Source organism: Micropterus dolomieu, linkage group LG20, assembly GCF_021292245.1.
Source record: "Micropterus dolomieu isolate WLL.071019.BEF.003 ecotype Adirondacks linkage group LG20, ASM2129224v1, whole genome shotgun sequence".
NCBI classification, from domain to species: domain Eukaryota; kingdom Metazoa; phylum Chordata; class Actinopteri; order Centrarchiformes; family Centrarchidae; genus Micropterus; species Micropterus dolomieu.
In genome coordinates this window covers 23,787,748-23,804,142 of record NC_060169.1, presented here as the reverse complement: position 1 = coordinate 23,804,142, position 16,395 = coordinate 23,787,748, and the positions used below count along the sequence as shown (strand labels likewise).

At 40.5% G+C, this 16,395-nt stretch overlaps 2 protein-coding genes across 5 annotated transcripts in view; both read left to right on the top strand.

Annotated features, from left to right (window-relative positions):
• Nucleotides 1-2: 2 nt before the first annotated feature.
• On the top strand, nt 3-5,048 carry LOC123958717 (keratinocyte-associated protein 3). The gene is made up of 6 exons (XM_046032273.1): nt 3-155; nt 1,164-1,348; nt 1,938-1,997; nt 2,101-2,298; nt 2,496-2,630; nt 2,964-5,048. The coding sequence occupies exons 1-6, from the start codon at nt 143-145 to the stop codon at nt 3,027-3,029; spliced, it is 657 nt and encodes a 218-aa protein (XP_045888229.1). The 5' UTR covers nt 3-142; the 3' UTR covers nt 3,030-5,048.
• Nucleotides 5,049-5,891: 843 nt separating this feature from the next.
• LOC123958751 (frizzled-3-like) overlaps nt 5,892-16,395 on the top strand; it is a 33,957-nt gene continuing 23,453 nt past the window's right edge. Inside the window, exons 1-3 of one of the 4 annotated variants that reach the window (XM_046032335.1) lie at nt 5,892-6,028; nt 7,134-7,345; nt 7,828-8,024. In XM_046032335.1, coding sequence (XP_045888291.1) covers nt 7,288-7,345; nt 7,828-8,024 — 255 coding nt within the window. In that variant the 5' untranslated portion in view covers nt 5,892-6,028; nt 7,134-7,287. Of the gene's footprint in view, nt 6,029-6,112; nt 6,291-6,882; nt 7,006-7,133; nt 8,025-16,395 lie in introns of those variants that run through there. The other 3 variants (XM_046032331.1, XM_046032332.1, XM_046032334.1) reach the window with 3 other exon arrangements.

Sequence of the window (16,395 nt, the reverse complement as noted above, 5' to 3'; positions counted from 1 at the left end):
TAATCCACAGGTGAATTTCCTGACGTCATACAGGAAGTGAATAGAGGGACGTTGGAGTTTCTGCTCGTTTGTTGTTGATCAGTGTGTCGAAAAATTACGGTCTGTGATTTATTGAAAGGGAAACGTCTGATACAGCAGAGAGATGTGCACTTTTGGTGAGTGATAGTCTTCATTTTTAACGCCCCGCATTCGCGAAGTGAAGTTACTTGCTTAAAGTGTGTCCGCCTCTACTTTCCCCTCCGCGGGTGTAACAGACCACAGGCCTCCAGGGGCGATGATAAGGTTTTATTTTTTTTAAACGTTGCGTATGTGTATTAACGTTAGCGCGTGTATAGGCCTAGAATGAATTACCTAATGTGGTTTATCCTTAGAGGAAATGCAATGTCAGCACTTGACTGACTGAGAACAGATCAGTAACCTGAACGTTATAAAAGTATCACTTATACTCACACTGCTTCCTCACATCTCTGTGACTCAGTAGCTACATAAGGAGGTCCCACAGTTAGTGTGAATGTAGCCTTTCTATGCAAATGCATTTGTCCATCCCTTTGCAGTAAACCAAAGAATGTTTTAGGAGCAAGGACTTATTGTTGATCATCATCCATCCCATGGAAGACTTAAAATGAAAAAGATAATTGATGAAGTTTAGTTTTCTCAGAAATGTTTATTGTGGGCTTATAGCCTAAGATTTGACTTCCTTTTCACATGCAAATAATTTATGCGGCTGCAATGGTCTAATAATTCAGTTTCATCTTATTTTAGATTACACATTCACAAATGGAATTAAGTATTTGCCACACAAAATAAAGGCCTATTGATATTTGTGTTAAACATGTATAGTATATATGTATGTGTGTAATATAGGTGTGCACATACTTTAAATGTACGTATACATAAATATAGTGAATATACTTTTTAAACTGTCAAATAATGATATAGGTGAAAAATCCAGTAGCCTATCAGTTGGGCTTTAACACAGAATGAATGAATATATAGTGTTGTGAGAGTAAAACGTTTTGCTTTGTGTACAACATGGTGTGAGGTAACAATGTATTTAGAGAAACCCTTTTCACCAACCAGTTTCAAGCTTTCACTCAGGCATCGTTACAGACGTTATTATGATGTAAGCTCTAATGAGTAATTCTTGCATTTCTGTCATCCAGATAAGGACAAAGGGCCAAGGAGGCTGATGAAAAAGGGATTAACTCTCATCCTGGTCGGCCATATTAATTTCATCCTTGGAGCTATTGTCCATGGCAACGTTCTCCGCCACATTTCCAAACCCAGCCAGCATATCACCACTGAATACACTGCAGCCAACATCATTTCCGTCACCTCTGGCCTGCTGGTGAGTCAACAGTTACGACAATCATCCTTTGTTTAAGTGTCAGATCTGCAGTGTGCACCAAGGGGCTTCAGGTGTGCAGAACTTTCAGAAGTAAAGTAATTGGTGCTATATATGTATCAGAACATTTCACCATGAATAATGTTGAATTCACCCCTGTGACTTTCTTTACCTGCGGTAAATATCAAAAGTGTTTTGCACTGTTAGCTCAGTATAGTTTTTCTCAGCAATCAAGACTGAACTTGTCTATTATTCTAAGAGAGCTGTTTTTTTCAAAACTGTCACTAGTTGCCCGAGGGCAGGCTTCATTATTTTCAGCTATCAGATATACTGGCAGCTGTGGATTTCTTTGAAATGTAGTCCATACCATGTACATGGACAGGGTATTAAAGGGTTTACAAGTAATACAGACAGAACAAAAAGACAAGTTACTGTTTTTAGTTTTAAAAAAGTCTGCTTTGCCTGGCACCAATGAAAGATGCAGCCTCACCTCCTTGGGGCCAGGATTAGTGCTTGTGGCACATAATTTAATAAACCTTACTCCGTGCCAAAGCAGTAAAGTGAAACAATCATCTTGTCGTGAATCTTACAGAGCATTGCCACTGGGATTATTTCCATCGTGGTGTCAAGGAACCTTCATGTGTCAAAACTGGTAAGAATTTAATTTGTTTTAAATTACTGATAATCACCCCAGTCATTCATTCTGTGTCTACCTCACCTCCTGTTTTTAAATGTTGTTGTCTCAATGTCTCCAGCAAATAGGACTTCTAATTGCATCATTCCTGAATGCCCTGCTCTCAGCAGCATGCTGCACTGGGCTCATCTTGGCTATTAGTGTCACTGTTGCCCACAATGGGCAGGGCTTGATGCTGGGATGCAATGATACACAGGTGCCCATCAACGCTCGGTCACCTGTCAGTGTCAGATGCCCATTTGATACAACACGAATCTATGTGAGTCTTACCTCTTACATTTCCCCCTCTTTAAAATGTTCCTTTAGCACTTTTCTCCCCCAGTTTGCTCTTTGTCTGACAATTCAAGCTGCAACCTTTGATGCATGAAATTTTATAAAAGCATCACATGTTCAACCTCATAATCTTACTTTATTTCACACTTTTCTTCCTCGTTCCTATCACTTCCTGTCTCTCAGGACACCACCCTGGCGCTGTGGATCCCTTGTGCTGTATTGGCAGCGTTTGAGGCTGGACTGTCTGTCTGGTGCTTCATTGTTGGATTGACTCTCAGAGGGCTGGCCCCCTGTGGGAACAGCTACATCAAAGAGCAGGTGTGTGTGTGTGTCTTTGTGTGGGGGTAGGTGGGCATGCTTGAGGGGTGTAACTGTGGTGTGTGTCAATCTGAATCTCTGTCTGACTCAGACGTGCATACACACACACACTTGGTCTCACTCAAACACAGATACATTTTATCCACACTTATTATTCTTTACACTTGTTAAAGCACTTTGTAACTTGTTTTTGAAAAGTGCTCTACAAATAAGGATTATTATTATTATTATTATTATTACTTATCTACTCCCACTTGATCTCCCATACTCTGTTCTTCTAAGTCAGAAGAACATACAAACGCCCTTAACTTATCTTTATATTCTCTCTTCCAGTTGGAGGAAGAAGCTCAGTGCTCTCCCCACAGCCGACACCTGATTGAACAGCGCACTGATGCATAACTGAACAAAATGCAGGAAGGACACCACTCCATGTAGACAAGCACAGCTAAATCCCAAAAGCCATTGCTGCACCTCTTTTCAGACTAGTCAATTTTTCCCTATAAGTCAGCTAGGTAAGTGTCACTGTGGAACAACAGTGAAATCAGTTGAAGAAACTGCTTCTTGCTTTGCTGTTTCATATAGCCACATAACCTGATTCACAGATGGGCACCAAATGGCTCTATGCTTACATTTACTAACAAAACTGTATGTCTTGTCTGAAGCTGTGAGCAGTATACAGTTGGGTTAGAGTCAGCGTCCGTACCTGATGAAACCCATCGATGGTAACCGTTTCAGCAGGTGCAGATTCTTTTGTGCAGATATTGGGATTCAGTGTTCAAATGAATGTGTGGAAGCTACATTGAGATGGAAATCTGAATCCATCCATTTGGGATCACCAAATATGTCACGCTAAGAAATGTATTTCAATATGATGAAACCTATTTTTCTATCTAACAAAATTACGTTTTTGATTAGATTAGTTTTATCTTAATTAAGGTGTATTTTTGCTTGTATGAACTCTAATTTCATCAAAATGTATTTTATTGTTCTAAATGCTTTTCATTTTTTAATCCACTCCAACCATACTCGTCAGTGTTTGCCTACATACAAAGTTAATGCCCACAAATAACTTTGTTTCATGCTATTTTTTTATGCGCATTGGTAAATTGTAATATTGAGTCATATGATGTAAACTGTGTGATGTGTTTGCTCTAAAATTCCAATTATCTTTAAAACTATGGAGAAACTATGGAGGCTTCAAATTAAATTGGACATGCTAAATTTCACTTCTTGAAAATAGTTTGTACTATTAGATAATTATAAGGACTACTGCAGTTAGTGAAATATTCATAAGAGTTTCCACTGTGGCTAAATGCTGTAGGTAAATAATTGACTAGTTGAACACACCAAACATACAGCAACTGTACCTTTGCACATCCACGAACACAACCATTTGCTGATTAGCTCGAATAGCATTGTGTGGCTCGGTCCGAGCCCTTATTGTTTCCCTTTTAGAGATCCAGGGCTGTGTACAAACACCGGATTTCAGCAACTACACAGAAGAGACAACTGGTGGATCATGACGAGATATTCGTTGAATTACAATTTTTTTTTTATTGGATTAGCTTTCTCCAGAATTGCATACCCCACATTTAAAGTTCAGATTACTAAAATGCAGTTGCATGGGCCTATTAAAAGGATGTTTTAGGAAAGATGCACTGAATTGCATATAATCCTGGCTGTGTAAGTATTGAGTGCATTTGTGTATGTACAGTATAATGTGGTTGAATGTCAAGTGGGGTTATACCAAGAGGTTAAACCAGAATGTGGGCCAGCTGGCACAGACCTCCCACAACTCAACGACAGAGAAGATCAGATCAGCCATGAAACGGTTAATCTAGGGCTGTGCTCAATTGTGTGGAAGGGAATCAAAGCACGCAGTACTAATCCTGAGGCTGAAAGGGATAAATATTGACACACAGTAGGCTGAGACCATCTCAGTCAGTTTGGCGTTGATGTCGCACTGTAGACTGATGACATTTGTATTTTGAATCACAAGATGAATATGAGTTAAGAGTATATATGTGCGGTAAGGTAGATAAGATTTTTGTGATATCAGAAATCACAAATTTACTGAATTGAAGTAAAGTCGTAGTTTGTAATATTGTAATGATGTGTTGGCATTTTCGTTTCCTGTGACGTAATGGAGCTCCCATGGCTGAGGTTTATGAAGAATGCAATCCATTTCTGACTTTAGCACATTTCATATTTTTTTTCAATAACTGACCGTCTACAATAACATTACCAAATCACTATATGTAAAAGGGCGTTCATTATTACTGAGATGATCGGGATAAAATGAGTGTAGTTATTTTCTTGAAATTGATTGAATTGACTTCTGCTCTCTGCTCTGTGACTGAATGTAATGGATCCAGAGAAAAGAAAATGTGGCAATTAATAAACATGCATTGATTTGAATTGATGGCAGACTTAAAGTGCACTCGTCAGTGCTAAATGGATAATCCAGAGCTTTTGGTGGGTGCATTGTTATTACCAAACAAGAGAAATTTAGGCTCTTGAAAAAACTTGAGCAGGACAATCCAGTGGTACAAACCCAGTGTCCTCACTCATCTTTCTCCCTGATTTTAATCCGTAAGCTCTCTAAAAGGGGTTAAAGGTATGTATTCTGTAACATCAGTTGCGTGGTAGTTTTTTCAAGTATTGGTTTTCACCTTATGTGTCCGGTCCAACAGACACTATCATGTGACGTGGGGTCCTAGGTTGGATCCCATTTAACCTCAAAATGGCCTCCATGTGACCTTCAGAATGATGCTGAATCTCTAGTGACTCTGGAGCCTATTAGTTTTTGGGGCACAAGTGATAAACACAAAAATGTCGTGCCACAAGCTGTGTTTGCCATTATTTGTGCCTTAAAATGTAGAAGCACACCCATACAACTTGAATGTCAAATTATGGTGGATAGAATAATTAACATTCACAAATAAACTCTCACTCCTGTTGACAAGGGAGAAATCAATTACAAACATCAAAGACCCCACATCCATCTAGGGGACACACACACACAACACAGTTTCCTTATTTTGTGTTGTCCACTTGCTAAGATAAAAAAAAAAGAATCGGTAATAATTAAAATCATATCTGAGTTCTGGCCTATCTCGCCTTCATTAAAATGAAATACAGTTTCTAGGGCTATCGCCAACAAATATCCATCACACATAGGCCTATCTATGAGTGCTGTCATACATTTATATAAATCCCACAACAGCATGCAACGTCCAGTGGGGGCAATTTTATCGTCTCTGCGCGGTCACGAGGAATCCGCGGGCACGATGTGTCGGCTGCACGCTGCGGGCAACCAGCTGCAAATAGTGGAACAACGACGTGCTGCAGTGAGAGAAGCCGAGCAGCGCCCAAGACGCTCGTTAGCCTCACACAAGGTAACGCATTTACGATTAACGTTAGACAGGAACTATGCTATTCATTTAAATCACTGTTGTCGGCAAGCCAGACAGACAGACACGCTTTAAGGGAATCGCATGTGCACAAATAGCGCGCTGTTGGGCTGAAGACGCTGCGGTGACAAACAGCAGCCCCTAAGATTGATACGCTCTCGGTCAGTTCCTGGCGTGTCACCGTGTTTGAGTGTTGCTTCAGTGCAGCGAAGATGCCTCACTGAAGCCTAACGTTACCTTAAAAAAGGTTTGTGCGGTTTTAAACTAGCCTCCTCAATACAGACCTAAACAACGTGACATGTAACGTAACCCGGCGGACTGTTAACGTTACAGAGGTGTTCAGTACAATTTAAGGTTAATATCAGTTTAACGTTAAGGCTAGCTAGCTTTCTGCGTTATTCGGGTTTCACGCAAGTTAGCGCGTTTGTAACGGTCGCAGTTTGACGCAGGTGTTAAATTACAACTCTATCAATTTAATTTCAACAGCACCACTACCCTGGCTTATTTATAAAGTTTACTGCGCACGCAACCATAAACACACCGAGTCGCAGAGTGTGAAACATCGCAGGGTAACGCTACTGTTTCCCGGCCAACCTCACATAAACATGAGAGTGGGGGAGTGTCTGAGCGTCCGCAGGTGTAACGTTCATGTTAACGTCTTGAAACAGGCACTAGTTGTCCTGGTTTTGCTTTGAGCATGTTTTCAGTAGCCTGCGACATAAACTGTGCGTGACCCTGCTGACACAACGCTCATATAGATGAAGATAAAATGACATTATAGATCCATTTATTGCTCATTAGTATTTTCCCCCTAAAGTACACACGGTCAAGGTCTTTTCTAAATGCCCAGCTAGCACCTAATGGGCTGGTGTAGATTTCATCAGATATTTTAATCCTGACTTGTACAGAGACAAGGGTGTGGCTGATCAGAGACTAGACCAGCTATACAGAACAACCTTACTGTAAGCGAGCCCACTCTGCTTGTTTTGTCCTTCTTGTTTGTGTTTTTAAACCTGCAGGACTGGCTTGATGGATCCACTCCAAGGTGGCAATTAAATGTAAAAGACATGATTTTTGTCTTGTCTTGCAGAGGAACCGGTGAAATCATTTGAAGGACAACTGCATATTATGGGCTCAGCTTCATATGTGTCTTTGCAACATCACTGAAAATAGCGTGAGAGGAGACAAAAACAAATAGAGTGGAAGAAAGAGACCTTCAGCAACCCAGAGGGGGCCTCCAGCAGATGGCTGATGGTGGAGCTGCTCTCTCAGGGACATGCTTTCAGTTTAAGGATGGAACAAGGTGAATCATTCCTTGACCAGCGGAGGAAGCTCAGTCAAATCTAATAATGTTTTATACAGTACAATATTTATTTTATACAGTAACACAGTACAAGAAAAGAAAATACTACAATGGCTGGTGAATTCACAAATTCACAAAGGGCAGCTCCATTCATGGCCAACAGATGAATTGGGACCCCACCACATGTGCAGATCAGGGTACATATACAGAGCGTACCTGGCTTGTGGATTTCTTCCATTTGACTCCACTACTTACACAAAAAGTGGACTCAATTGCGTCTAATGTTTAGAAGCCTTAAAAAATAAAAAACAGTTATCTAGTGTTTGTCTGGGTGAAGATGACGAGTGTCTGAGCCACTGTGGAGAAATGTCTAACGTTAAGGTGGAACCACCTGTTGGAAGAGGATGTATGAAAGACTGGTTTTCAAAAACTACAACAATGTACTGCACACAACAAGTTCCTGTCCGTGTTTCTTTGCTCCGCATCCCCATCTTCCTACTCGTCTTCTCCCTGGTGACACCTGCTCTGTCCATTCATATGGAGTTCATAGAGAGCCACAGTGAGTTCAGCTGTGAGCCCATCAGACTGAGAATGTGCCAGGACCTGCCTTACAACACCACCTTTATGCCCAATTTACTGAATCACTACGACCAGCAAACAGCTGCACTAGCCATGGAGGTAAGATATATGTGTGTGTGTGTGAGAGAGAGAGACTGCACATGGGGGAATTTGCTTGCTGCAGCCATGAATAAGACAAATGTGGTATTGCATACTGTTCCAAAAAAAATGCATTGTAAAGCGCTGAACTGTATTGTGGTGAGTTTTAAAGTATTGGCAAGACTCAAACGTTAAGTCACCACTTGCAGCAAATGTATATGCATAAGTCTTCATCTTGGTGACAAGGTGCAGAAATTGTAAACTACAAAACGACAGTCTGCAGAGTGTCACATTGTAGTGTCACGCACCCTCTAAGGACAAAACAACTTTACGTACAGTGTAAAGAGATGGTGTCAGACACTAGGATGGCTCAGATATGATGGTTCATATCACATAGCACTCTGCAACCTATCAACTAGAAAATCACCCCTATCTGTACATGGAGATGGTTTGCACAGAAACAATGGAGAGGCCTTGTTTTTACACCTAGAGAGAAAGGGAGTGGTTGATTTTTTTTTTCTTCTTTTTTAAAAAAAATAATGCCCCAAAACACATAATCTGCACACTGTAGGACAGCAAATTGGATACACGGAGCCACACTTGAGTGAAGTGACATTCACACAGGCATGGCATATCAAAGAATTAGCAGGAGCAGTGAAATGGTTGAGAAAAGGTGATAGCCGATCTACGCTGCTCACGTTACATCTCCATCTTCTCACTAAATGTTACTGTTCAATGTCGACATAGATGAATGTGTATGTACTCAGTCTCAGGCGCTCATCAGCTTTTCTTGAATGTGAATAGTAGCTGACAGAAATAAGGTGCTGTCTGAGCAGCAGCAACAAGATACGTTTTAAAGCAGAAAGCAAGTAGGTGATTATGTGACTGATAACTTCCAGGAAAATGTTTATTAGTGTAAGGCCAGCAGAAACCTCTGGGTTTAAAAAGTGAAGCCAATGCAGAAGTTCCTAAAACCTGATTAATTTTATTTTTATTTTTTTTTCTAATGGCCTACAATTCACTTCTGTGGTGACCTGTTAGGTGACCCTCACCAGCTACATCCTCCCGTTCAAATATGTTCACTTATAACTCTGAAAAAACAAAATGGTGACAGTCAATTTGCCAAACTCGAGGCTTCAAAACGGTAGTCCACAACCCAATGGATGACGTCACAGTGGCTATGTCCACAGTCTATGGTGTAAGAGCATTGGTTTTAAGCAAAAAAAATGGGTGGGGGGGGGTGCTGTGTTACACACTGTCTGAGAGTGCAATACTAGACACACACTATCCATCTATATCATGTTACCTCTCTTTCCAACCCTTTGTTATTCCGCGGAGAGGGAGGAAGCGCAGAGCGAGGTGTTGCTCAATAACTAGACAGTAATTAAGGCCCAGTTTGTTTTGGTGTCTTCATCCATCCAGATGTCTGTAGGTCTCAGTCCCTCTACACATGCTGATTGACATGGTTCAACCCATGTTTTGGCTACCATGTATAAACTGTGGCTTATACTTTGAGGAACAGGGAAGGATAACAAATACACTCCGTTGAATTAAATTGGCCTCCAGCTGTTCATAGTTGGCATATTAATTTACCGCCGTTGAAAAGCTGTGCGTGTTTAATCTTAAGGGATTTTTATTTTTAGTCATGTTTAGTTAATATTTTCCCATGTCAAAAGCAGATGAATGTCAGCCAAAAGAATAAGCCAAAAGCCTCTATGATGCTCCCTGAATATTTATTAACAGAACGGGATTTCTAGCATTTTCTCATGTCAGAATGTGCAGTGCAGGAGGCTGTCATGATCAGACGCTCATTTTCCCCCCGTCTGAAAATAGAGGAATTAAAGAAAACAGCTTTACTTCGGGTTGACAGCTGTGCAGTTTGAATTTGCTCTGTATGTTTTGAATGGATGATAACACTCACTGAGTCATAGGATTCATTCTGCACATTAAGGACCATGCAAATATTCAAATCAAGCCAGTTCCCCAGTGGCATGTCAAAACACGCAGTGTCAGGGATTGTAAGCGTCTGTTGTTGAACTTGATTTGACCTAGATGAAGAAGTAGCCAAGTAACTGACACCTTCAGTCCCTCCAGTCATAAGAGACATCTTTCTGAAGATGGTAGCAACATGAGTCCTGTTAGTTTTCCTCCCCTGGTCTACTTTGACCGGGCATGGTAGTCCTAGTGGGAACCCTGGAGGAAATTTAATAATATCTCTCATGGGGCAGTGACTGCATAATACCGTTGTGTGTGTGTGTGTGTGTGTGTGTGTGTGTGTGAATGTTCACAGAGCTATACATGCATATGCTTGAAATAATAGTGTTACAAGGTTCCACATTTAGTTTCACTTGTTACTTTAGTGAACAGACTAGACTTAAGACTAAGTTATTGTGGTGTTGTCCTGTGTAAAGTATATAGAATATCAAGATTTAGCTTTTATATTTATCTTTACACAGAAAGATAACATTGCTGTTTAATAAACATAATGTATGACAGGTATTGTCTTTAGGAAAGTATATGAAGTTGACATGTACTGAAAAACCAATCAATAGGACATTCAAATGATTTTTAAAAAGGAACACATCATTTGTAGTTAATTCTGCAGATTGTCACATGTATCAGATGAACCCTCCTAAAATAGGACCTGTGATCCGTAGCAGCTGTACAGCAGCTCAGCTGAGCTAACATCTGGATGCTCTTTTTTAAACAAATTCAACCTCACAAAACTGGGTTTTGGCACTCTGTGCTCTTATGTGTTTAACAGGAGTTACTGAGGTTTGGTAAATAGATAGATAAAGTAATAGCAAGTGATGTTTGTGTGACCGTTCATGATGAACAATTTCGTTCATCTCTGTCAAACTACGTCAAACAGTTGTTTGGTTAGTGTACCAACATTATAGCTTAAATCCTTGCATAGGTTCAGATCCTCAGTTCTGGTTTCAAAGATGCCCTACAAAAGAGGATAGCTTTTTGAATACCAAAGTCTTTTACCAAGTGACAGTTGAGTTTTTTAGAAACATCACTTTGTGTATGTGTGTGTGCGCTCTTTGGGGGATTTTACTACTTGTAACAAAATGTAAAATAAACAACTGCTGCCAAATCAGCGTGAAGTATTTCAGATGCCTTAACAAAACTGGAGCCATTGTCAACAGCTGTTTTAGTCACTTTTTGTGTCATATCACATGATGAATGTTTGCTCTGCATCAGTGGCAAAGCTTTCGTGTCTTGGCTTTCATGCAAAGTAGACAGATCATTTTAGTGAGCTGTCACCTTAATTTTTTTGTGAGTTATCTTCAAATCATAGGTTGAAAGATTTTCAAACCCTGGATTCAGAAACATTTTTTAAACCCTGCTCTGTTTAGAATAATGTGGGGATGTGCCCTCGGCGAGTCCTCAGTTTTGACTGAATTGGAAATTTTGCCTTTCCTCCTTTTCTTAGATGTCAAGCTAAGCCAAAAATGGATTATCCCTGAGTGTGTGTGCACGATTAACATACTAGGCCACATTTATTTTGTGTTTGAGTGACAAGCTCAAGGTACAGAGCGGTATTGCTATTGTGTGTAATTGCCTGGCTGAGGGCTAACTGTACACTTTGTGTGTGTGTGTGTGTGTCTACTAGTGAGTGAGTGACAGCGTAGGGTAACGGTGCCAGCTGTCATCTCTCACTAGTGCTAACTAGCTGCTAATCTCTCTCTCAGTCCCACAATGAAGACATTGATTCCCATAGACCAACCGCCACCCCATCTGCCACAACAGTCAATTAAACCTGAGGGGAGAGGGTGAGACAGACTGAAATATAAGAGGGGGAAGTGGAAGAGAGGAGAGATTCATTTAGAATGGGAGATTGTGTGACTAGTGAAATGATGTGTGTGTGTGTGTGTGTGTGTGTTAGGAATATGACCTGTACTGTCCATCTGCCACAGCATGTTATGGTCCCCAGAGGATGTACTGTAGGTTGTGATAAACTTTCAGGTTTATGCATGTTAGACTCAGAGATTTAGGAGATTTAGACATATGACATCATTGGGATTGTGTGTCTGCACCATAGACTGTATATAAAGATGGACAGCACGTCTCCATTTCCTACCACTGTACAAAAAAGAAGCCAAAATATCACAGATAAGGGTGCTGCCATCTTCCACTGGTGATTCAATCACAAGCAGGGCTCAGCATGACGTGCACTGAAGCTTTTGTTGGTGTAATGTAGGTGAGAAAGAGGGTATTCACTGCCAGTAATCATCTAAGATATCCAAGTTATGTCTCCTGACTGATTTGAGGTTAAAGTCATTTCATACAATCATTTAGTAACTTGATTATGGTTCTGTTTTCAGTAGTTTTTTTCCTCAGGTTATGGGGTACATGGCACAAAGTTTAAAAAAAAGTACACAGCAGAAGGGTATTCTGTGCTGACGTCATACCTCATTGAGTTTGTCCGGCTCAATCTTTGTCATTTGGATCCTGGGGTGAAAGAGATTAGAAAGCCCCTTTCTAATGGTCAGTTAAAGAAAGGCTCATTTGTGTACAATAGAGCACACTGTTTGTAAAGCAAATAGCCAGCAACCCTAGCTCTGAATGAAGAGATCTAGAGTGGTCTCCACATTTACATGCCCTCAAAATCAGGTTATTGGGACAAATCAAGTTTAGACAGAGAATTTGTCCATTTACATGCATTGCAATGACCTGATTACTATAAAACGCACCTTTACATGCACCCGATCAGGAAACACTGATTCCCAGATTTTGAAAGCAATGCTGACAATTTAAGTGTATGAGTGATATAAGATGCTGCAGCCTGCATCTGAAATTTATAGTCTGCTGTTTTTATTTATTTATTTATATATGATATATACATATCATTGTTTTAATAAACAAAGACGCACTGCTACATGGAATTATGTTTTCTTTCTGTCTACCACATCGCTGTCACAAAAACTCAGTTGCATGTCTACATAACCAAGGCTTCTCCAACAGAAAGCTGTATTTGCTGGGTTTGTCATGATCTCTTACCTTGAATAATGAAACTAGATTTGTTATATACATTTAGAAAATGAAGTAGCTACAGAAAGGTGGCAGTAACCTCAGTACTTAAGTGCATGCAAACACACTCAGGCCTTTTTCCATTCATTGAGAAGGGTTTCTACATTCTCCACATTTTCAGTGTAGGAGTTGGAGGCTCTTACCAACATCTTAGAATCAATCGAGCACAAGTTATTAAGCCAGTTGTTAATGCTCTAAATGCACATTTGCAATGCGGCAATAGAGTTTTGTCCCCAAGGAGTCACCCCATTGAGGATAATAAACTGAGGTAATGCTTTCTTTCTTCAGGTTTCTTACTGATGTTTTTTGGTTAACAATTAGTAGAAATTCTCATTAGATTGCAGGGAGTTCACAATCTCTTATGTGGTTTGCTCACTGATGTTTATTTTTTAGTGATGCCATGCGGACCTCTTCAAATTGTCTTCAAAGACTTATATATTAGACTTATATTACAAAAGTAATTTCTTATATTTGTCTATGGTCTTATTAAAGCACATTACTGCAGTCATGTGGCCTGTTGTGGGCCCCATGTCATAGTTCAAAAAACAGTATAATAGAATATGATGAATTGACAGGCAGGCAGTTGCATACTTAATCACTGTATGAAGGCACTAATGAGCTTTTGTTATCCCACAAGACCACCCGTGTTTTCTAACTCTTATCTACTCCAGAAAAAGAGGGTGGAAGGGAGTAGGGTTTATTTATTTTTTTAATGTACTATTAATAATGTACTTGCCAACATTGGCATAAAAATTGCTTTTCTTATTTAAAACATTAAAATTTCAGATAATTTTATACGTTATCATACTGAGAGAATAATGTAAATAATTTGTTTAAGAAAGTGAAGATTTTGCTGGTATTTGAGTTGCTGAGGTAGATTAATTTGTGGGTCACAAAGAGAACAGGAGGGAAGTGTGAAAAGAATAAAATGTTTGGGGCAATTGAACAGAAAGAATGTCAGAGACTAAGTAGAGGGAAATACTGACAGTGACAGGTTGTGTAAAGTCTTTAGACCCTACTGTGTCCGGTGTTTGTGTTTCTCTCAGTATGGGGTCCTGTCCTTCAAAACGAGACTGCTCTGTTTAAGAAGGGCCACCCTGGGGCCACCAGGTCCCAACAACAGAGAGAGTTTGTGTGTGCCAAATCTGGAGAGATTGAGGCTTGTTGTGCTTAAGTGTAGTCTGTTGTGTTTTTTTTCTTTGTGTGTGTGAATACGAAAAAGAGAATTATCTTTTATAGAAGTGTGTGTTTGAGTGTGTGATGGCTTGGTTGTGTTTGTGCTGGGTTTTGTGTATGTGTGCTCATGGTGTTCAGTGCATCTGAAGAGGCTGATTACCCTATTCACTCTGGCAGAGACAGACAGGTCCTCATTCAGTTTAAAAGTTCCTGTTTATTTCAGTCAACCTCTTGATTATCCTGCTTATTCCGACAGTCTATTGAAGCTGCCAGCCTAAATGAAGCAATCATTTATTTATGCACAGAACAAAGGCACTGCCTGGTGCTGTTTTTTGGCAGACTGTTCCCATCAGCATAGCTGCCACCACTGCTTATCCAGACGCACAATGCCAAATAAAGAGGGATTTGAAGAAAGATTGGAGAGATTGGCTATTGCTCAAATACTGCTCTGAAGCTCACTGTAGATATAGTACCACAGGCTTCCATGAAAATATAAAGCTGTGGTGTGTGTCGCTTGAATTCCACGACTCAGTAAAATCTTTCTTTGTGTTCTGGGTAGGGTTGTGCAATATTACGATATTAGATCGTGAATGATTGAAATGTCTTTATGATCTGCTTTTTCAGAGAGATTGTTACATTGCACGTTCTGTCAGTTTTAGTTCTAGGGCTGATTCATGGAGTTTGCTGCTAGACAGATAGTGTTACTTGTTGCTAAAGTAACCGCTAACTGCAGCTAATTAGCTTAGTTAGCCGTGCAACACTGGTCATAGCTGACTCAGCCTAAATTGAGAGCTTGGAGCACCTGGGGAGTGTGTTACTGTTTACACCTCTACTCAAGCACTGGAGGTTTTCAGTCTGGGATAATGGCAGGGAGCAGCAGAACCGGAGCCAAGCAAGCGGCCAACGCAACCACGTTTAGCTGCCTCCGAATGAACGCGGCAATGAATGGGACCGAACACAGGGACCAACAGGGAATACAGTACCAAGTTGATTTACAGATCTATTTTGTTCTTGAAAGACAAATACATTTACTTTTTGATAAACTGCTAACTATATCTGTGGCTAGTTAGCTTGGTTAGCCGAGCAGCTAGCTGTCCTATTAGCTGACTCAGCCCTGTGTTGTCAAGAGCCAAACCTGGCAAGAAAACCACGTCAGTACTGTATTCCCTATCGTCAAACTGGCCGCTGTCGGTCTTGGAGGCTGTTTCCGGTCCCGGTCCTGCCACGGTGTTCACTTAGTGAGAGCTGGAACCAGTCTACACAGAGGGTTAGGCGTGGGGGGGGGGGGGCATACCGCACATTAAGTGATATAAAACAGAATAACCAGCAAATCCTCACTTTTGAAAAGCTGTTACCAGCGAATTCTGGTTTGTTGGTGTGGAGCCACGCAGTGTTCTGCTCTGATAAAACACGTAAATATAGGTTTTATGGTCTTATGGTCTTAATCTGAACCCATGACCCAGCCTGGGCACAGTATGTGTATGTCTAGTGAGAGACGTTTAACCCTCAGTGTTAAGCCCAACTTCACTCACTCACTCACTCACTCACTCACTCACTCACTCACTCACATATCATTGATCCCCTTGTCACGCAAAGCCACTCAACACAAGGCAGCTTTAATATTTTCAGCATACAGCAGGTCAGGACCAACGTTGGCATGAAGAGCCCACCCAAAATAGCTTGCATATTTATGCATACAGTCACGTGGGTTTTTTAACAATTCAAGTCAGTGCCAACAGAGAACAGTTAGACTGTGTTTGGTTTTGATTTTAGAAAATAAGGTTGCTTATATTGCTTTTCCTGACAACCCTGCATGGTCTGCAAATAATTTTATTCTGTGCAAATTTTTAGCAATTTCTCCATAGTTTGGTAAAATGGAAGAATATGTTCACTTGTTACCAGGTGGTGAGTTGCTCTACTGCATGTGGCACACTTATGTACATCTATTTCCTATCTATTCCTCCCAACACTGGCCCAACTCCAGCATCCCACTCACTCTGTGAATCACCCAATTAGTCAAGTCACCCTTCTCTCCCTCTCAACTTCCAGAATCTATTAGTGATTTATGCACATTTCACCTCGATCTACACTGTACACAGCATGTCTCCAAAACACTGATCATCCACTCAATATAGCTGCTCCTTTTATATTATCGTTATTGTTCAGATTTCTGTGATTA